This window comes from Pygocentrus nattereri, chromosome 30 (genome assembly GCF_015220715.1).
Source record: "Pygocentrus nattereri isolate fPygNat1 chromosome 30, fPygNat1.pri, whole genome shotgun sequence".
Taxonomy (NCBI): Eukaryota; Metazoa; Chordata; class Actinopteri; order Characiformes; family Serrasalmidae; genus Pygocentrus; species Pygocentrus nattereri.
In genome coordinates, this window is record NC_051240.1 from 3,350,783 (window position 1) to 3,373,909 (window position 23,127).

The following is a 23,127-nucleotide window of genomic DNA, read 5'->3' on the forward strand; positions in this document are numbered from 1 at the left end:
AATGTGTTGAATTTAAGTAGGTACGTATTCCTGTGGTGAAAACATGAAATCACATGAAGTTAAAACGTTCCACCCCAGATGGGACTCGAACCCACAATCCCTGGCTTAGGAGGCCAGTGCCTTATCCATTAGGCCACTGGGGCTTGTTGGTGCTGAAGTGAAAAACAATCGCTTTTATATGTGGGCTTAAGCGGACATTTCTGTTTTTAACGCCAAATTGTGGAAATATGTGGTGATTGTGCGTCATTAGTGCCATGTGAGAATGCGAATTATTCTGAAAAATACCGAAATGTGCCTCAGGCGGGCGTGAAGAAAAACGGTTGCCTGGCAACGATATGTTGCGTTAGCGTTAGCCTGTTAGCAGCTAACACAGCTACTCGAGCTTGCATGGCGTCGTGATAGTTGCTCAGGAGGGAAATACTTGAGCTGTTTATCACTAAACTAAGTAACAAACGTTTCTCGACCGATTTGGAGGCTGTTAACTGAACAAACCCGTTTAAAACCTCGCTAGCCAGTTGGTTAACCGACACATGAACATCAGTTGACGTTAGTTGCTAGCGAGCTAAAGCAGTTTAAGAAGCGCATCTGATCTGGTGCAGAAGGTGTAACGCTTGCTAACTTAGTTACATTTCTCTGTTTTTTTCTACATCAGATTTCTGTGCTGGTGGCTGATATGGTGTGAAAAAACGGATCAGTAGAGTTCATTGAAGTCTTCGACTTCAATAAGCATCAGTTTCCAGTCATGGTGAGTACAGGAATACTGTCTGGAGCTCGAGTTAACGTACAACCGGCTAGCTAACTTACACTCTTCAAAAAGGTGGTTCTTTAGCAAAGAAAATGGTTCTAAATCGAGCTATAAACACTCAAAGAACCCTTTGCATGATTCAGTGATTCTTTGCATCATGAAAGGGTTCTTCAGTTTGATGTGCTGTAACGTTAGGTGCTATATATAGCTATAGAACCTTTTTGAAAAGGGTTCTTCTGTTATTTCAATCATAACATTGTAACAAGAACCATATACAGCACATTCTCCAGCAATCTGTGGAACTATTCCACCATGCAGAGAACCCTTTAATCATGTTTTTTGAGTGTTCATGGTTCTGTATAGAACCATTTACTAAAGAGCCCTTAAAGAACCATCTTTTGTAAGAGTGTACATTCCTTAATTATGATAATTGTGCATCATGCACGCTTATAAATAGAGTATTAGCCAATTCTGTGGCAGTTTTGACACTGTGAGTCAATATAGAGGTCTTTTGGTTCTTAGATCCTAAACTATTCTTAAAGATTTTGTCCACATTTCTCTGCTCGTGTTATTCGTATTGCAGCTGCTGTCTCGGGTAAAGCCAGCAGTTGGGGGAGACACAGCCCTGAGCTCCAGCGAGAAGAAAAGGAAAAACAAAAGCAGGAAGACTCCCCGGTTAGAGGACTATCTGAGCCAGAGAGATTACCTGGGAGCCCTCACACTGCTCGAGGTGCAGCTCTGGGCTTCTTCTACCTCTGATTATGTTGTGTCTCTGTCCAATTACTGATCTCTTTACGTCGGTCACATCAAACCCTGTACAACAGAGGTCCCTAACCCCACTCTGGAGACCCACCTTCCTGTGAAGATAACTTCCCACCCTGATTGAACAGATCTGATCCAGTTCATCTGTCCACCTATTTAGTTCATACAGAAGTCCACAAAGGCCATGAGGTGGCTATAATTTTCTGGACTGTTATCTTGAGATCACATTAAGTTGTGATCTCAAGATAACAGTCCAGAAAATTATAGCAACCTCCTAATCTCGAGATTATTATCATCATAAATATTATTATTATTATTATAACTACCTCATGGCTTCTCTGGACCTCTGTAGGATCAGGCGTGTTAGAGCTGAATTCTACTAGAAGATAGATCTCCAGGAGCAGGTTTGGTGGCCACAGCCATGGAGAACAGGCTACAGTGAATTAAGTCATGGTGGTCTTTTAGAGGTGTGGGCAGATCAATGCAATGAAGTATTGCTACTTCAGATCCTGACATTTCTTTAAAAAAACTGACACTCAGAATAAAATATCAGCGCTACTGTTTCATTTAAGCAATATATCTTTATTACAGAGAAACTCCTCTATTTTTTTTCATTTTCTGCATAATTAATTAGTTCAGATGTAAACAGAGTCATTCAGAGGTGTTTGGTGTAAAACGCTCCGTTCTAGAAAAACTTAGAGAGTCAGAATTTTTCACAGTAGTTGTGATAGGAACCAGACATCCACCTCTAAAGGCTCTAAAGGGCCTATCGTTAACTACTTCAAACACAAAAATATGAAATATTGTATGTGTCTTGAGCCAAAGCAATTTGTGTGGTACATAATCAGATCAAGAAATTTAAAAAAAAAACTGAATCTTGACCTCAGGGTCAAAAACTGTAGCTTGAAGTAGAGGTGATAAATTATATCACCTACATATACCACAGAATATTACTAAATGAAACGGTTCTGAATACCCTGCCTGATGTCTGAGACATTGTTTTATGATAGTTTTGAGAAGATTTTGGCCTAAAACTCCATTCATGGTGGATGGTTACATGCAGGGCACTGTGAGGCAAAATATTCTGAATAGTTTTAGTTGTGAAGAAAATTCCACTGGAAAATCGGTGGAATTCCCCTTTAAACACATTTGTGCAATAGATGCATGGGATGCAGTGAATGTTTCAAAATGGTTAAACAGTCGCTTTATGATGGAGTTTATATAACACTAATGCAAATGCTTACAAGTTTTTGATGTGCACATTTTTGCTGGTTCTCAGTGTCATGGAGTTTCCCTTTTTATGTGAACAAGAAGAAAAGCATGAGTTTCACCCCACTGGCATTTGTATTTCTTGTTATCAGAACAATACGGCAGTATTTTTGTCATAGTTTTCAGAAAAACTTGATCTTGTGATGCATATCGGGTATCGAAATTATGTCTTTAAAGATTGTGATGTTGTATTTCTGTCATATCGGCCAGCCCTTTTATTTGTTTATAAGGCTGATCAGGGTCTGTAATTTCAGTTCCAGCGGAATGGAGGGGCAGCAGAGGAGCATACTGACCAGTGGATTGGCTACTGCGCCTTTCATCTCGGTGACCACAAGAGAGCTATGGAGGTAAAAGACCAAACGAGTATTATTACCACGTGAAACATTTATTTAACGACCAAACAAAACTCCATAAAAACTATTATAAGTCCTCAGGTGATGTTTTATTAGATTTTTATTAGGGTTTCTAGCCACTTGGCTGGTGGTTCTCAGGTCAGCACTGAGTGGGAGCCAGTGGCCTGTAGCTTCTTCTATTTTTTGCTCTGTGCCTCTAAAAACTAAATATAATAATACATATTATTATTATTTGGCATATAAATGTTACATATTGAGGGACATCACTGTGTTGAAAAACTTTTGTGGGCCTTCATTTACCAGTAAACTGTTAATATAATAAATAGAGATGCATGATGTTATCAAATTACATCATTATCAGCAGATAATTGCTTACCAGCCTGAGACAGATGTTCAGATTAGATGATATTTAAAGATGTTTTTATTGAACTCCAGAAGAGAGGAATGTTTCGGGTGAAAACATACATTAAATGCAGAGAGCTTTACAGTAAAAACAACAGAGAAAGTTAAGTAAAAAAAAAATCGTCAAGAACTTGATGTAAATTTAATTTGATGTAAATTGAATATAAACGGAGAGATAGTGCTGCACTGCATTCCAGCTGTGTTAATGTGCTGTTTAGAATGTGTGCAGCTTAGAATATGAAATATGCACCTGGGGAGGCTGACACGTGCCAACCAACCCCAAAATCAACATCGATGTGCCAACCGACCCCACCTATATCACGACGCAGGACTGTATAGAGGCCTAGTATAACTTATCCTTAGCGTTCAAATCATATATTCAAATGTAGCTGTTAATGAGCTGTAATTGTTATTGTCCTGTATTTTTGTGTTTGTTTCAGGAGTATAAGTCACTGACCCTCAAACCGGACTGTCCTGCTGAGGTCTGGGTTCATCTGGGCTGCTCTCTCTTTTTCCTTGGCCTTTATAAAGAAGCAGAAGAGGTGGCGCTCAAAGGTTTGGAAACCTCCTCTGAGAAGCTGTGACTGGACATTCCAGTGTTTTTAGTGGAATGAAGTCACTGTATTGTTACTCTGCTCTGTTCTGTTCTCTCAGGGCCAAAAAGTCAGCTGCAGAACCGACTGCTCTTTCATTTAGCCCACAAGGTCTGTATTTTTTTCAGCATCAGAAGGGCTTTATTACTAATGATCACCAATGTTTGTGATAATGCAACCATTTTTAAAAAAAAATTTCTGTATTACTCCATGAGTGAGATGTGAACAGAGTGCTTTAGGGGGGTCTAGTGTGAAATGGGTCAGATTTCTTTAAGGTAGTGGTGATAGCAACCAGCAGTCGCCAAATATAAGTAATATAAAATATAGACGTTTTATTTACTATCCGAAACCACCAGTGAATCTACACGTCTTCTTAGTTTTATATGGAATATTGATGATGGGAAAATAATGCAACATCTAAGATCATAAGTTCTCCTTGGGGACTATTTTGCCTCACAGCACCAATGTCTCAGATATCAGGCAGTGTATTCATAACCATTTCATATAGTAACGTCTGGTTCCTATCACCACCACTGAGAAACTCTTAAGTTTCTCTAGAACAGAGCATTTCACACTAAACCACTCTGAATGACTGGCTTTACATCTTAACAACTTATTTATGCAGAAACTTTGAAAAAAGGTAACTACACTGATTTACTAGAGCAGTAAATGTTTCTGTCCCTGTGTCCTTGTGTAGTTTGGAGATGAGAAGAAGCTAATGGGGTTCCACCAGAACCTGGAGGATGTAACAGAGGATCAGCTGAGCTTGGCCTCCATACACTACATGCGCTCTCACTACCAGGAGGCCATAGATATCTACAAACGCATTCTGCTGCAGAACAGGTACCTAATTACAGTGAAAACACAGCCCTTGGGAGGTGTCACAGGCAAGTCCACCCGGGAGGAGACCCCGGGGAAGACCCAGGACACGCTGGCGTGACTATATCGCCCAGCTGGCCTGGGAGCGCCTCGGAATCCCCCCCAGGGATCTAGTGGAAGTGGCTGGGGAAAGGGAGGTCTGGGCCTCATTGCTTAGGATGCTGCCCCCACTACCCGAACCCCGGAGAAGCGGAAGATGATGGATGGATGGATGGATGGATGGATGGATGGATGGATGGATGGATGGACACAGCTTCTGAGACTGCAAGGCTGATAAAAGCAAAGAAACCTCATAGTCACCATGTTAGCTGTGTGCTAACTGCATATGTAAATCATCAAAGCAATTTCTAATAGGCTTGATTGTGTCTTATCTGTTATGACCCTTTCTGACCTCTGCTGAAGTTTCACTTTTTACAGTGAATTCATAGCAGCTGTTAAATGAGGTGAATAAATAGACGTAGCGTTTGACACATCTGTAAATTCTCTGCTCAGATAATGTAAATCAGTACTGTAAAAAAAACGATGCAGCCTTTAAACTTACAAAAGTAATCTGGTTAATTTCTTGTTTTAATTTAAATTGAAGTTAAAATCACTGAACATTAAATAGAAACTTAAATGTAAAATTCAAGGTATTCCTACTGTTATTATTCAGTTAGTTGAATTTAATGAACTCCAAATTTCAACTTAACCCAGCTGCTTACTTTATTAAATTTATAAGCTGCATCATTACATTTTTATTTTTTTCCCTGTGAACTACTTATCATGTTAGAGCAGTTCTGTGCAAATAGACCTAATTAATTTCTAATCTCTTTATCGCTTAAAAGGTTTTTATCACTGCACCATTAAGACTGATGTATTTATATGAACTCTGTTCTGATTGACTGCCCTGTTTTGTACTACATTTAAAAAGCAGCCTAGGCTGAAACACTCCTTATAACTTCGGTATGGGTGGGCAGGGTTAAACTGCTGTAGGCTGAAGAGGTGGGTGTATGTAAATGGGTTTTTTGTGACACAGAAATAGTGAATTTAAGTTGGGCTGTTTTTACAACTTTGAAGTTTCCATATACGGACTGTATGGACCAGGGAGTGAATGTCTTAAAGTTTGCGTTCTACATCAAAATCTTTTCTTTCATCATTTTTTTTCTGCTGTAATATCACTGACGTGAGTCCTCAGGCGTGTCACTTGTTTTCTGTTGTTTTGTAGGGAGTTCCTGGCGCTGAATGTGTACGTGGCTCTGTGCTACTATAAGCTAGATTACTATGACGTGTCTCAGGAGGTTCTGGCTGTTTACCTGCAAAACGTTCCGGACTCTGCTATAGCGCTCAACCTCAAAGCCTGTAACCACTTCCGACTCTACAACGGCAAAGCTGCTGAGGTGAGAACGATAAAATACACAACAAAAAGGGCTCACATTTAATCAAATATGTTAGTTGAGTTTGCTTAAACTGCAATTTGGAATCTGTGATGGCAATACTTCATTAGAGCCTTCAGAAGTCTGGAAATGGATTTACATTTACATTTACAGCATTTAGCAGACACTCTTATCCAGAGCGACTTACAAGAAGTGCTTTGTCTATCTAAAGAAAGTATCTTTGCTAGTTACCAATAGGTTAGACAGAAAGACAGTCCTGAGCTCAGATACTGCTAGAAATAAAAAGTCACTGTAGATACAGAGAGAAAAAGGAGCAGAGTTGAGCACAGAACTCCAGTGCCATGCAGTGCCATGCAATACAATACAATACAATACAATAAACTACAATGCACAGTGCATTCAACAATAAAGTAAACTACAAAACACAGTACAATACAATAAAATATGATGTACAAGTGGAGCACAATATATTGCAAACAATACTTCATTCAATGCTCATTTAAGTGCTGTGTAAAGAGATGAGTCTGCGTTTGAAGACAGCAAGAGACTCTGCTGTTCGGACAGCCAGTGGGAGTTCATTCCACCACCTGGGTGCCAGATTTTAAACATTTATGGTCATAAAATGTGTGAAAACGTGTCGCTGATAAATGCATCACATTCTAAGGCGATGCCAAAAGACCAGGTTGAAAAGAGTCATGTTGTATTTTGCAATTTGGCTTTGCTTTCATTTTTAAGGAAGGATTTGGAGACCCCTAGTGGTCAGCTCAGAAACATTACGTTTAAGTTTAAGAGTTACCGTTTTGATCCCACAACCGGGGAAATTCCATCTCCGCATTTAACCCATCCATGCAAGTGAAACACCACACACACACTAGGGGGCAGTGAGCACACTTGCCCGGAGCGGTGGGCAGCCCTATCCACGGCGCCCGGGGAGCAATTGGGGGTTAGGTGTCTTGCTCAAGGACACCTCAGTCATGGACTGTCGGCGCTGGGGATTGAACCGGCGACCTTCCGGTCACAGGGCCAGTTCCCTAACCTCCAGCCCACGACTACCCCAATTACATAGTATTTTATACAATGTTTTATACAACATTGCTGTGATTTGATTGAGCGTTAGTGAGGTCAGGTACTAATGTTGAATGGTCAGTTCTGGATCACTTCAGCTCATCCCAAAGGTATTGGATGGAGCTCCATCACTCCAGACAACACAGCTCCACTGCTACACAGCCTAATTCTGGGGGGCTTTATATCCCCCTCACAACCATGTGTGCCCTTAAAGTAGCTGAAGTCACTCATTAGAAGGACTATCTGGATATTATTGGACAGATAGTGTATGTTGCTTCAGATCTGAGCCTCTCTGTTCTTCTGCAGGCGGAGCTGAAGAACTTGATAGATATCTCCTCCAGCTCGTTTGAGTTTGCGAAGGAGCTCATCCGCCATAACCTGGTGGTGTTTCGGGGAGGGGAGGGAGCGCTGCAGGTTCTGCCCCCCCTTATTGACGTCATCTCTGAGGCTCGACTCAACCTGGTCATCTACTACCTCAGGCAAGGTACACAGGCCCTACCACTGCATCCCTAGCCCCTGAGAGCAGCTTTAAAGGGCCTGTCATTTTTATTTATTTATTTTTTTTACCTGAGATCCACTTATTACATTTGTAATGTATATTTTTATGTATCAGAAACGGTTATGATTAATTTGTACATGATCATTTTCCAACCTCTCTTTATCCCTTACAGTTAAACAGGCTGTCTATGTTACTGTGCCTTTGATAGACTGATATATGTAAATAACCTCTTGGCTGTCCTCATTCAAAAAGCAGTCTAGGCTGAAACACTTCATATAATTCAGTGTGAAGTTAACTTCAAAACCGACACTTCTATAGGCTGAGCAGATGAATATATGTAAATTAGTTAGTTCTTGCGGCATCACAAACAGTTTCTTTCAAGACTTTTAGTTTCCATATATGGACTGTTTGTGCTAGGAAGTGAAGTTTAACAGTGTTTACATACTAATTCAACCTGCTTCAATTCGAAACAGTGAGGGTGATTTGTTTTTCTATGATATGGGCCCTTTTAATTAGACTTGATCATGTGGTTTCTGACACTGTACAGCTCACTGTCCTCTATAAACATGGACATTGAGATCTATTTGAAGTTAGATGAGGAAGGGATTGTGTGAATTAAGGATTGTGTGCTTTAAAGAGGCTCTTCCCCTGCAGTTTCACTGTTCTGTTTTGTCTGTTTTTGCTGCAGATGATGTTCAGGAAGCGTATAATCTGATTAAAGACCTGGAGCCCACCACCCCTCAGGTACTGTCTCTCTACATTACTGCTGATTCACCTGCATTTTTCACCCTCCTAGAGCTGGTGGTGTCATGTGACGGGGGGAGTCTTAACTAGTGGGTGGAAATGGATACGACTGATTTGGGGAGAAAATTGGGCGAAAAAAGAAAATGTTTGTGAAGATTTTATGTACCACATAATCAGGGTTGGGATAGCTACTGAAAAATGAGCTACTTTCCCAAAATTTGAAGCTAGCTACAATTTAGCTACTTAAAATTAGTGGCTACTTTTTAGCGACTTTCAAAGCACGACTGTCAGAATGTTTGTGAATCTCCACCTGACACACCAAATAAGCCCGACTGACAGTGTGAACAAGACGCTGCATTTAATCCTGTCCCAGAAAGAAACACACAACTGAAAAGCTGCAAATATAAAAAATATCACCAGAAAGTGTAGCCAACAATCAAACTTACACACCCAAAGGCGTGATGTCCAACAAAAGTTAAGGCTAAAGGCAAAGTCAGGCATTCCAGGCTTTTCCTAACAAAAATCAACAAAAATAACTGAATACAAACCAGAGAATTTTGTGCAAAGTGTCAAATGTTGAAATAAAACTGCTCCAGTTTAAACATTTCAGCAAGATACACTGATCATAACATTATGACCTTGTTTCTACGCTCATTGTCCATTTTATCAGCTCCACTTACTGTATAGCTGCACTTTGTAGTTCTGCAATTACAGACTGTAGTCCATCTGTTTCTCTGATACTCTGTTACTGCCCTTTCACCCTGTTCTTCAGTGGTCAGGACCCCCATGGAGAGAAGGTACTATTTGGGTGGTGTATCATTCTTAGTGCTGCTGGAGTTTTTAAACACCTCAGTGTCACTGCTGGACTGAGAATAGTCCACTAGACTTAAAAACTGAGCCTGCGTCTGAGTCCCGAACATTAACATGAAGATTATTCCAAAACTGGGGGGCTTTGTATGAGAGGGCTCTCCCCCCTAATATTACGTTATTAATTCTAGGTACCAGTAGTAAGCCAGCACCTTGTGATCTAAGTAGGCGTGATGGTTCACAGTAGGAGAGAAGTTCACTCAGGTACTGAGGGGCGAGTCCATTTAGAGCTTTCTAAGTCCCCCATGGACCCTCAGAGAAGGTACTGTTTGGGTGGTGGATCATTCTCAGCACTGCAGTAACACTGATGTGGTGGTGGTGTGTTAGTGGGTGTTGCACTGGTCTGAGTGGATCAGTCACAGCAGTGCTGCTGGAGTTTTTATACACCTCAGTGTCACTGCTGGACTGAGAATAGTCCACCAACTAAAGACATCCAGTCAACAGTGTCCTGTGGGCAGCATCCTGTGACCACTGATGAAGGACTAGAGGATGATTAGCTCATACTGTACAGCAAGAGATGTCTTCTCTCTCTTTACATCTACAGGGTGAACCGGCACTGCAGGTGGATCTAATAGAGTGGACAGGGAGTGGACACAGTGTTTATAAACTGCAGATGCACTGCTGTGTCTGTGCTGTGCTGGTATGAGTGGATCACACTAACACATCACAGTGTTACTGCAGTGCTGAGAATGATCCTCCACCCAAATAGTACCTACTCTGTGAGGGTCCATGGGGGTCCTGACCACTGAAGAACAGGGTAACAGAGTATCAGAGAAACAGATGGACTAGAGTCTGTAACTGTAGAACTACAGAGTGCAGCTATACAGTAAGTGGAGCTGATAAGATGGACAGTAAGCATAGAAACGAGGAGGTGGTCATGATGTTGTGTCTGATCAGTGTGTGTGTACAGACATTCACATTCAGAGTCTTTATTAAACCTCAGCAACACTTTAGCCTGAAAATCCTCATCAGTGACTCTGAGTCTGTTTGGGGTGAGAATCAGGCCTGAATAATCTCTCCACTGCTGCAGACCTGCTGCAGCTCCACAGCAGAGCTAGATTTTTGGAGTTAATTTGGAGATGAATGGACATTATTTTACATTCATAATCACTCAGCCGGTTCGTCATTCTCCTGCTTCTCATTCGAATTCTCCTGTTCCACCTTAAATGGAGCAGCAGTATAATACAGTAGCAGTACAAACTGCTAATTCACCAACCTTTAACGCTGAAGACTGACGCACAGAGTGTTGATCACGCAACAGTGCAGAAAACTGGACTTTACCTGAATTCACATTTATAAATCACTGGTTTTCTGATGCGCTTAATCTGCAGCAACTCGCGAAAATGATGTCAGCATCTCATTCTCCAGCCTCTCGTTCTAATTCTCCCTTCCACCTTAAGTGGAGCAGCAGTACAATCTGGCGCTTCAGGCACCATTTAAGGTGGAACGGGACAATTCGAACGAGTAGTTGGAGAATGAGAAGCGACTTCAACCTCGTAAAAAGTCGAACAGTGGGAGTCATTTTACAAGAAGTAGCGGAAAAGTTTCCTGAGAAGCGAAAAAAGCGGCTACAGCTGAGCTGAAGCTCAAAGCACAGCAAAGTAAATCTAAGTTTGTGTTTGTTTTATTTTTAGCCTGAAATATCAGCACATACTGAGACCTACATAAAGCCAGCACACGTGAGCGCGTGCCCAATTGCTCAAACTCAGTCAGGACTGCACAATTGCCACCAGCCCAGTTACTGACCACGTTTTATGGTTCAGGTTTTGCTCAGATTTTCGTTACAGGCTTCAGGTATTCTAGCGAAGATTTTCACTATAGCTACACAAAAATGTATAGGTGCTACAGCTACCAGCTATTAATATTTGTAGCCAACTACAGAAAGTAGTGCGTTGCTTTGCTACTCCCCCAACCCTACCCATAATTAATGACATGGCCATTTTCTGACCTCTCTTTATCTCTAAGACTTAAACAGTTTGTTTTTGTTACTGTCCCTGTAAGACTGATATATGTAAATGAGCTATGTTCTGATTGGCGGCCGTGTTGTGAGCCTCGTTCAAAAAGCAGACTGGGCTGAAACGCTACTTATTACTTCAACATGAATGGGGGGGCTAAACTACTGTAGGCTGAATGGGTGGATATGTAAATGAGTTAGTTTCGTGTGACATCACAGAAACAACAAAAAGATTTCTGTTTAGTTTCCATATATAAACTGTGTTAAGTGGGTAGTGAAAGATTTTAGTTTAGTTTTGAAACTTAAACATTGTTCACATGTTACTGCAAATTTAATGAAAAATTCAGTTTTCCATGACACAAACCCTTTAGAGAATTAATTGGTGCATCACGAAATCTCGGTTATTGATTATAATGGTGCGCATTATTAGAGGCCTAATCTAATAACACTACAGAGTGGAATATAGTTAATAAAACATGCATCAACTATTTTGGGCATTTGTAATTTGTAATGTAAACTGGTCTGAGAATTTCATTTTGGAAATAAATGAGCACATCATTAAATATTATCTGTATTTTTACAGGAGTATATACTGAAAGGAGTGGTGAACGCAGCTCTGGGGCAGGAAATTGGATCTGTGAGTAATTATGGATGCATGATGGATCAGAATCATCTGTATCAGTAGATATTTGCTTAAAAATATTATCAGTATTAGACAGATGTTGGAATTTAAATATTTCAGACTGATATTTGATTGTGTTTATTGATCCCTTATAAAAATATAAACTTTTTCATAGTAAAAGTCAAATCTCTAAAAGGATGCAGTTAGTTGGCTAACTTCTTCTAATAGTTCTTATTGTTCTTTTACTATTTTTTCTGGTTTCTCTTTGCCATTTTAGAGTTTCCAGCTCTTGTTTTTACATTCTGTTTTGAGGGCCTGTTAGCTAGCTAATTTGGCTACTATAAGCTAACAGGTTAGCCCAAGTAGCTAATAAAGCGAAACCTAAAGTGGGGCTGGGCGATATTGCGCTATAATTTTTCCTTGATAGAGCGATAAGAAAAGTTTGATCAATTTTCAATATAATACACTGTTCTCACACTTACACGTTCAAGCGACAGCCCTGGTGGTGTTTTCAATTGCAAGGAAAGCAACACTACTCTGCTGTCACCAGGAGAGGGCGCAGTTCCAGGTTGTTTGATATGATTAGAGAGGAAGGGGACCACGAGTAAACATCTGAAACGTGGAGTTATACATTCCCTGTTAGAGCAGAGTGACCGGTGACCAAGTGACAAGATCAGTGGCGGAATTGTACTTTCCTACAGTGACCTTGCCTCTTTCCTTACATCCTAACAAGCTTTAGCAGCATCTAATTACGTCTGTTCCTCTCAACTAAAGCGCAGTTACAACGCTCAGTCATATTTTAGTATTCCGAAGCAATGAAAGTGAAAGGAAGAAGTGGGTTCATGCAAATTACACCCCTGTTTTAAACGAAAGTAAACTGAGGAAGCTGTGAGGCATTGGAAAGCCGGAGCCGGATATCTTTCCAGGCTACCTGTTTTTAGCAGCTGGCTAACTTGAAGCAGTGCTCCGTCACAACACAGCGAGTTTACATTTATGGCATTTGGTAGGCAAAGGTGGTGTTAGGATTCTTGCCCAAGGACTCTTATTGGTATAGTGTAGGCTACTTGCCCTGGTGGGGGATTGAACCCCAGTCTACAGTGTAGAAGGCAGAGGTGTTACCCACTACACTATCCCAACAGTTGATGATACTATAGATTAAGCAAGACACAGAAGCACCACTTTCAGTTTAAACGTAGCTAAAAGGAGGACTTCGTTTGTCTGGTGTTGATATATTGCAGTTCACCCCTTAAAATACTGCGATAGAACAGAGAAACCCAGACGTCTGCCAGGTGATGTTTGAGTATTGTGGTGTGCGCTGACATGGCTGTGGTCTGAGCGCTGGCAGTGAGGTGGTGTGATCCATCACTGACGTATCGAGCCAGCTACTTGACGTTGTTGAGAAACTAAACAGCTTAGCACTGTTGTTGCCACTTGTTTAGCATTTGTAGCGGGATAGCAGAGCTCTCGTCACCAGACAGCTTAAATGATGACTATTACAAAAACTGTGGCCGGGCTTTTCCAGCTGATAAAAACAGTTCAACAGAAACTTTCTCCCACTGTCCCATGACAGATTTGTGAAATGTTCTACGGTTTGGCGAATTTTTCGTGTTCTGACCATAAAGAATAGTTTAAAAACAGCAGTTAACACCCCGGGAGCAAAGATCAGCCTTCAAACTTGAGAGAAACAGTGATTTGACATTTTGAACTGTATCGATATCGAACGATATGAATTTTGTTTATCGTGATTTTTGGCCATATCGCCCAGCTCTAACCTAAAGTAAAAAAAAAATGTTGACTAGTTTTTCAATGAACTAATTTATTTATTCTCATTCTCATATTCTCAATTTTCTTTATTATTTTTTTTTATGAATGTATTAATTTAATTGTACATATATTGGAATGAATTATCACCTCATTAGTGTAGCAGTACTGCTAGTTTAGTTTTAATGGGAACTCACAGAACTCACAGATGTACTGAGGGGATGAGGAGGCTCTGCATCTTTTCCTGAGATTTACTGATGTGTAAATGGTTTACACCATTATGGACTCTTACTTGATCCCGTGTGTGTTTTCTCTTTCAGAGAGATCATTTAAAGATTGCCCAGCAGTTTTTCCAGCTGGTTGGCGGTTCAGCCAGTGAATGCGGTAACGTCACGTTTATCAATAGCAGCGTTAGCACTGCTACAGTGATCCGGCCTTTCTGCGTTAGCGCTTTTATGATGGCCGTTTAAGGTGACCTTAAAGCTCTGATCAGACTTCATTCGTGTCTGTGGAACAACAGAATTAATGATAATTGATTCTAAAAATCATATCTTAGTTTTTAGCTAAGATAAAAATCTTGGTGTGTTGTTATTGTCTGTTACGCTACTGTGTTGAGGAGTTCTGGCTGGATTCCTGCACACCTTCCTTACACCCATGACTCAGCTCAGCGTTCAGTTACCAGCTTCCGTTGGAGCACCACAGCAGGGAAACCAGTTAACTGTACTGGACTTCAGCCCTCGGTTTCTGCTGTAAACAGTTCCCCTACTTACGTTTAAAAAGCAGGTCATCGTATCATACTGTATGATTGTTTTGGGAGTCGCATGTTAGCTTGTGACTTCAGTGTTTGTGTAGTACTAAAATATTAGATTGGAGCTAACATATCAGCACCTGGCCGGTGTGTTGGTTCGAGGCTAAGACATTAGCTTGTGGCTATTGCGTAAGTTTAAGGCTATGACGTGTGTTAGATCATGGATAACATAATTAGCTTGTGGCTATTGCGTAAGTTTGAGGCTATGACGTGTGTTAGATCATGGATAACATAATTAGCTTGTGGCTATTGCGTAAGTTTAAGGCTATGACGTGTGTTAGATCATGGATAACATATTAGCTTGTGGCTATTGCGTAAGTTTAAGGCTATGACGTGTGTTAGATCATGGATAACATATTAGCTTGTGGCTATTGCGTAAGTTTGAGGCTATGACGTGTGTTAGATCATGGATAACATAATTAGCTTGTGGCTATTGCGTAAGTTTGAGGCTATGACGTGTGTTAGATCATGGATAACATAATTAGCTTGTGGTTATTGCGTAAGTTTGAGGCTATGACGCGTGTTAGATCATGGATAACATAATTAGCTTGTGGTTATTGCGTAAGTTTGAGGCTATGACGTGTGTTAGATCATGGGTAACATATTAGCTTGTGGCTATTGCGTAAGTTTGAGGCTATGACGTGTGTTAGATCATGGATAACATAATTAGCTTGTGGTTATTGCGTAAGTTTGAGGCTATGACGCGTGTTAGATCATGGATAACATATTAGCTTGTGGTTATTGCGTAAGTTTGAGGCTATGACGCGTGTTAGATCATGGATAACATAATTAGCTTGTGGTTATTGCGTAAGTTTGAGGCTATGACGTGTGTTAGATCATGGGTAACATATTAGCTTGTGGTTATTGCGTAAGTTTGAGGCTATGACGTGTGTTAGATCATGTGTAACATATTAGCTTGCGGCTATTGCGTAAGTTTGAGGCTATGACGTGTGTTAGATCATGTGTAACATATTAGCTTGCGGCTATTGCGTAAGTTTGAGGCTATGACGCGTGTTAGATCATGGATAACATATTAGCTTGTGGTTATTGCGTAAGTTTGAGGCTATGACGTGTGTTAGATCATGGATAACATAATTAGCTTGTGGTTATTGCGTAAGTTTGAGGCTATGACGTGTGTTAGATCATGTGTAACATATTAGCTTGTGGTTATTGCGTAAGTTTGAGGCTATGACGTGTGTTAGATCATGGATAACATAATTAGCTTGTGGTTATTGCGTAAGTTTGAGGCTATGACGTGTGTTAGATCATGTGTAACATATTAGCTTGTGGTTATTGCGTAAGTTTGAGGCTATGACGTGTGTTAGATCATGGATAACATAATTAGCTTGTGGTTATTGCGTAAGTTTGAGGCTATGACGCGTGTTAGATCATGGATAACATAATTAGCTTGTGGTTATTGCGTAAGTTTGAGGCTATGACGCGTGTTAGATCATGGGTAACATATTAGCTTGTGGTTATTGCGTAAGTTTGAGGCTATGACGTGTGTTAGATCATGGGTAACAATTAGCTTGTGGTTATTGCGTAAGTTTGAGGCTATGACGTGTGTTAGATCATGGGTGACATATTAGCTTGTGGCTATTGCGTAAGTTTGAGGCTATGACGTGTGTTAGATCATGTGTAACATATTAGCTTGCGGCTATTGTGTAAGTTTGAGGCTATGACGTGTGTTAGATCATGGGTAACAATTAGCTTGTGGTTATTGCGTAAGTTTGAGGCTATGACGTGTGTTAGATCATGGGTGACATATTAGCTTGTGGCTTGTGCATTAGATCATGCCTAACACAGCTTGTGGCTAGCTAGAGTGTTAAAACGTGGCTAATATTAGCTCATGACTAGTGCATTAGATCATGACTTTTAGTTTGTGGAATCGAATTGAAATTGAATTCAAAGTGGAAGTCAAATTGAATTTAGATTTTTTTTTATGAATTGCTACACTGCTGCAAAATAACATTCACAGAAAGTAAAAAAGTAAAAAGAAATATGCATTTAAATGTGACATAATAACAATTGGAAAAGAAAAAGTAATAGTATTGTTGCAATAATAATAAATAAAGTAAAGAAAGTATAAAAAATGTAGTTAAGATAAATATAAACTGGCTATAAACTGTGTGTCTGTTGTTGGTGTTTGTTTCAGACACAATCCCGGGTCGGCAGTGTATGGCCTCCTGCTTCTTCTTACTGAAACAGTTTGAGGACGTGCTTATCTACCTCAACTCAGTCAAGGTCAGCTAATGATGATGATAATAATAATAATAATAATAATAGTTATTATTATTATTTATTTACATGCACCTTTACTGGCTCAGTACTGCAAAGTCGTGTCTAGGCTTCACCATGATATTTACACTATATTTCCAAAAGTATTCGCTCGTCTGCCTTCACACGCATATGAACTGTGACATCCCATTCTTAATCCATTGGGCTTAATATGATGTCGGCCCACCCTTTGCAGCTATAACAGCTTCATTTTTGACCATTCTTCCAGAAGCACATTTGTAAGGTCAGACACTGATGTTGTACCGAAAGGCCTGGCTCGCTGTCTAGGTGCTTGGTTTTATACACCTGAGGCCATGGAAGTGATTGGAACACTTAAATTCACTGATTTGGGTGGGTGAGTGAATACTTTTGGCAATATAGTGTACATGTAAATGTAAAACAGCAACAGAATCAGAAGTATACCGTAATACATCAGTAAGAATGCATTTGTGCATACTTCCTTTTTATTATTTTTCCTTACTATAATTATATTCAGTATCCTACTATTACTGCAATATCATATTATTGCCAATAGTAATGTATTAGTATTATAGTAGAATTAATAATAGGAATATTTTTATGATGCTTTGTACCAGCAGTAATGGTGGAATTTGTCAGTAATTATAACCAATGATCATTTTCCTGTTCCTAGAGTTACTTCTACACTGACGACACGTTTAACTTCAACTACGCTCAAGCTAAAGCTGCTTTAGGGAGCTATAAAGAGGCAGAGGAGGTAATGTCGACCCCAAACAACCACAGAAATGATCTTAATTCAACTTTAAACTAGAAATGTTTATGTGCATGAACAGTTCCTTCTTAAACCTGCCTCTGAATGTGAACAGGTGTTTCTGCTGATCCAGAGTGAGAAGATTAAGAATGATTATGTGTATCTGAGCTGGCTGGCCCGATGCTGTACGTCTTGTTTATCTTATTCTTTATGAGTTTTATACAGTTATTTTGTATATTTATTGCAGGCTGATTAAGCTCTAAAGGCTTAACACCATATTTCACAGTATGAGTTAGGAATACTGCAATAAAACTGTTTATGATCATGAAAACATATCATCCATCTCTGATGCAGAAGTGTATACGCTGTGTTTTAGACATAATGAACCAGAAAGCTCGGCTGGCGTGGGAACTTTACCTGAAGATGGAAACTTCGTCCGACTCCTTCAGCCTCTTACAGCTCATTGCAAACGACTGCTACAAGGTTCTGTACATGTTCTGTTAGTCTGAGATCAGATACGCAGCCAAATGCTGTAAACACCCGTTTTAATTCCAGTATCTACAATAGTTATTCAGTATCTACTATGAATTATTCAGTATGAATTATTATTATTATTATACGTGTGAATTATTATTCATATTATTTATGAATTACTCAGTATTTAATATAATTTATTCAGGAACTACTATGGGTTACTTCTGCATGTAAACTGGATGTGCAGGTTATATACACTGTATAAATGCAGAGGAAAGTGTCTATAAACAGGTGCAGTCAACTGTACAGGGTATTTTACAGCAGTATGGAGTCAGTATATGACTGTAACGTGCAGTTGAGGTTAATGGTGTATCAGAGCTTTTAACCCGTGCTGTGTTGTTTTTGTGCAGATGGGTCAGTTCTATTACGCAGCGAAGGCGTTTGACGTTCTGGAGAGACTGGATTCGAACCCTGAGTACTGGGAGGGGAAGCGGGGAGCCTGTGTCGGAATATTCCAGCTAATCCTGGCAGGAAGAGAACCCAGGTCAGAGAGAGACCACACTCAGAAAACCGGAACATGAGAAACAGCGCACATCAGCCGCTCACGCTGAATATCAGACAGTTTGCCTTCTTTTAAAATTAGGATTTTTGCACTGTAACTCTAGTTTATCATCGAGTTTAGGTCATCAGAAATCTGCTCTGTGCTAATATTTTACACACACACACACACACACACACACACACACACACACACACAATATATATATATATTCATGTTCATCAAGATATCTTCTTGGTATGTAGACCAAGCTTTAAAAAATTTATTCTTTCCTAAACCTAAAAGTTTGAGTGCTGACGTCACAAGAAGGGGATAAAGTGAGCACGGTCTTTGGCTTTATTACCGAGCTAGCGCTGTCGCTTATAGTGGCACAAATATTTACATGTTTTGTATTGTTTTCCTCTAAAAAAAAAAAAAAAAAGCCTATTTAGACTTTAATATGGTAATTTTTTTCTTAGAACTGACAGAAAACATCCATCCATCCATCCATCCATCCAGCCATCCTTACACTGCCTGTCAAAGGTTTCACACTTTTTAATTCAAATGATTGTTTTCTGTCATTTTCGAAGCGGTTTAGAAAATGACAGAAAACAATCATTTGAATTAAAACGTGTGAAGCAGGCAGCGTATCTCTGGTGATTTTGTGATACTGTGTGGTTAAAATGGTCAGCTTGACTCTTTTGAACCTGCTTATCAGAGATAGTATTCATATGAAGGTCGTTTGAATGAATCACTGAATTTAATTCATTTGTTAATTAGTTTATGTATTCATTTATTGCAGAGAGTCTCTGAAGGAGGTGCTGCCCATGCTGCGCAGCACAGGGAACCCACAGGTGGAGTACATTATTCGCATCATGAAGAAATGGGCTAAAGACAACAGAGTTGCCCTCTGACCCAGCATTTACACAGCCAGCCCTGTCAGATACGATTTTCTTATATATGATCTATAATAACTGTGTAGAGAACATATTCATTTATCTTTCCATTCCAGAAATGTGAGCAGGTTTGTAAAAGTACTTGTGAAACAAATGCTTTACATGCACTTTGTTTTTATAAAGCAGCATAAACACATTTTTGCAAATAAAGTACATAGTTATGTCTGGTAAAACAGGAGGACTGTGGGAGGTTTTTACACGTTAAACACAGACACAAATAATTAAGCTATCAAATCATCAATAAATATAACCTCTTTTGCATTATGCTCCTTGGACAGTGTTTCTTTGCATTCTGGCGCCAGCTTCTGGACAACTGTTGATATGGACGTCTTTAGTGTTTATTGATCACATTGCTTGTACTCTACTGTTGTCCTTGTTATGTTATTCTTTTTATAACACAATTCGTACAGCTTGAACCACGTAATGTATAGACACAATCCCAGACATAAGATAACACAATGTACACATCTTATAACAACTGTTTTTTTTCCTTTGAATTTTGATTTTGAGACACTCTGGGGGTCCAAGGAGCCCCTGTATTTCGCACCTTGGTTCTAGTCCTTTTTTTATTTTTTCCTAAAAAGTGACCTGTGCCAAGTGTTAGAAAGTTGTCATATAAATGGGACAAGAAGACATACATAAACGCATAAATCAGAATTAGAAAAGTTTTACTCTGCTGATATATGGGCAAATCTACTGAATCAGTTCAAACTGTGCTCCCACTTTAAAAAACAAAGAGTATTCAGATTAATCGAGACAGTAATCAGGTAAATATATACAAAATCATAATTTATCGGGTTCTTTCTATTCAAAGATGTCTGTCCCAAACCCATCCATCCATCCATCCATCCATCCATCCATGCATCCATCCATTTTCTAAGCCCCTTCTCCCTCAGGATCGCGGGGGGGTTCTGGAGCCTATCCCAGCGGTCATCGGGCAGAAGGCAGGATACACCCTGGACAGGTCACCAGTCCATCGCAGGGCCTGTCCCAAACCCTAACCCCTAAATTTACACTCCTGAAATTAATACTTACTAAATCACAGTTTTAGTCTAGCCTTATTTTTGCCACGCCAGGCTAACATCCCTGTCCCTCATGGCCACATGGTGAGCAGTTAGATCCCATGTTTTGAAGTAAATGTGTCCCAAAGTCTAAAAATCAATGGAGTTAAGAATCGTCTTTTTTTTTTTTTTTTGTGCAGTTCAGAACTTTTTAGTGTTTTGATGAAAAATATGGTGATTTTCTGTGTAAACTGCTGTTCAAAGCTGTTTGCTGGAATGTTTAATCATTAGTTTTAAGGTTTAATCTAATTAAGGTTTAGAGTCACTCAAAGCAATAGGATTTTAGTCTAAAGTCCCAAATGTGTTTCAGCTCTGACTCAGTTTAGTAGAATCATCCAAATGTTTATTTGAGATTTCTATTAAAGAAGAGTCTCATTACAGATTCAAATATTACGATTAATACATCTATTGATCTTTAATTTTTCATAGTGAATCTTCGTCTCTCTGCTCGTCCTCTTAACTCTTCCTGTAGATTATCAGAAGCTGGAAATGGCTGGTTGATCTTGTGTACTCTGCCTTTATCGTCACCTTTACACTCTTTTTAACCCGTTTTATTTCCTTATCTTTTCTGTTTGAGGACGCGCAGTCATCCTCTTTCCTGCTGATTGAATTTCTTCTGCCTCAGTTCCAAATTTACATTGAAAATAAAACTAAACGTAGTCAACACATCCATAAACTGAAATTACAAAAGTCCAAAATCAGTCATTTATTGTCTTTCCTTCTCGTAACAGGTGTGTTGAGAGAGAAACGAAAGGTTTTTCTACAATGCGGTGCTGCATTTAACACAGAACAGCAGCCAACATGCAATAAATACAATAAAGACAGACAAACTACACAAACACTGTACAATAAACTTTACGATAACCAGCTCCCAGTCCACAGCAGCACTGACTGTACATCTTCACTACTGTTAAAAAGTTTAGTCACTGATTTCATACATACGAAATCAACTTCTTTGAAGATGTGTGTTTAAAATGATGCTATGATGAAACTATTTTCTTACAAGGTTCAGTCAGTAAAAACGTTAGACGTTTTGGATGATACATGAGCTGTAAGTGATTTCATGATAACTAATAAATCTGTACAGCATTGAGAATGAACTGATAAATAAACTGACACTCACTAACTCGTTTAAAAACCTGTAACAAAATCTCACTAATTACACAGATATTCAGAGTGATTTTGTGAGTTAACAGAAAATTTATAGCGTACTATTTAATAACACTTCCATATTCTACTGTTTAATAGCACTTCTTTATTCTAACTGTGAATGAAGTTTACGTTACTTGGTTTAAGCTGTGAATGAAGGTAATTGGTTTACGTTTTGGTGTTTAGTTTATAGCATTTTAATCTACACTGTATGAGTTATAACAGGTATTTTTATGACAAGTGAGCCCAAACTTTTGAGTGATGGTGTTTACTATTATCAGTACATCAGTGTCCTTTGTCCTTAGCACCATAAACAAGTGTAGTTAAGAGTGCAGACGTGTACAAAGACAAATCAATAACTTTTTTTATTGCGTGAGGACAGTCCGAGGTCAAAGTGAGCTTTACTGTCGATTCTTCTCATCTCATGAGAGAAGAATGAAATCGTTATGATTGTTTTAGTACATTTTATTGTATATCTTTACATCTGTTTATGCCTCTGTATAGCTGTATAATACTTTTGCTGTTGTTTCGCTCTTTACTGAACTTTGTGCTGCTGTAATGGACGACTTTCCTTCTGGGATTCATAAAATGATCAGTCTAGCTACAATAAATGGGATACCCTTCCTAATTATTGAGTTCAGGTGTTTCAGCCACACCCATTCAGGTGTTTCAGCCACACCCATTGCTAACAGGTGGATAAAATTAAGTCTTGCAGTCTCCATAGACAAACACTGGCAGTAGAGGGTCGCACTGAAGAGGTCAATGACTTTAAACATGGCACTGTCATGGGATGCCAACTCTGCCATAAGTCGGTTTGTGAGATTTCTGTCCTGCTAGATCTGCCCCAGACAACCGCAAGTGCTGTTATTGTGAAAAGGAAAGCGTCTAGGCAAAAGAACAGCTCAGCCACGAAGTTGTAGACTATGTAAACTCACAGAGCGGGGGCGCTGAGTGCTGAAGCGCACAGTGCATAAAAAATGAAACTGGTAGAGAAAAAGTATATTAAATATACACAGGTGAGGTGAATAACACTGATTATCTCGTAACTGGCTGCGACAGACTGGCGACTGTCCAGGGTGTTTCTTGCCTTCCTCCCGAGGAACGCTGGGATAAACTCCAGCACTTCCTATGATCCTGAAGGATAAGCGGCTCTGAAGACGGATGGATCTTGTAACTCATATCTCATAGCCAAGAAACTGAGTCTGAGGAGAAGATGGACAATGACCCCAAACACATCAGAATAACT

General features: G+C 39.6%; 1 protein-coding gene and 1 non-coding gene across 3 annotated transcripts; one reads left to right on the forward strand and one right to left on the reverse strand.

The window, feature by feature from the left end:
* Positions 1-70: 70 nt before the first annotated feature.
* trnar-ccu lies at positions 71-143 on the reverse strand. The gene has a single exon. It is a non-coding gene; the product is annotated as a tRNA-Arg (tRNA).
* ttc26 (tetratricopeptide repeat domain 26) lies at positions 136-22,864 on the forward strand. Of its 2 annotated transcripts, none has more exons than XM_017722098.2 (18): positions 136-256; positions 653-745; positions 1,329-1,475; positions 3,031-3,123; positions 3,972-4,086; positions 4,186-4,235; positions 4,822-4,967; positions 6,208-6,379; positions 7,748-7,925; positions 8,629-8,684; positions 12,089-12,142; positions 14,209-14,272; positions 16,852-16,940; positions 17,626-17,709; positions 17,819-17,888; positions 18,080-18,186; positions 18,588-18,721; positions 19,518-22,864. In XM_017722098.2, the coding sequence occupies exons 2-18, from the start codon at positions 743-745 to the stop codon at positions 19,627-19,629; spliced, it is 1,674 nt and encodes a 557-aa protein (XP_017577587.1). In that variant the 5' UTR covers positions 136-256; positions 653-742; the 3' UTR covers positions 19,630-22,864. The 2 variants fall into 2 exon arrangements, with proteins under 2 accessions (XP_017577587.1, XP_017577586.1); XM_017722097.2 differs by lacking the exon at positions 136-256 and adding an exon at positions 335-546.
* Positions 22,865-23,127: the final 263 nt, after the last annotated feature.

What these genes read in the sequence shown, in the direction of transcription:
- ttc26 (XM_017722098.2), top strand. An exon ending in TGGGGCAGGAAATTGGATCT is followed by an intron (nt 12,143 to 14,208) that starts GTGAGTAATTAT and finishes TTTCTCTTTCAG; the next exon opens with AGAGATCATTTAAAGATTGC. An exon ending in GAGCTGGCTGGCCCGATGCT is followed by an intron (nt 17,889 to 18,079) that starts GTACGTCTTGTT and finishes GCTGTGTTTTAG; the next exon opens with ACATAATGAACCAGAAAGCT.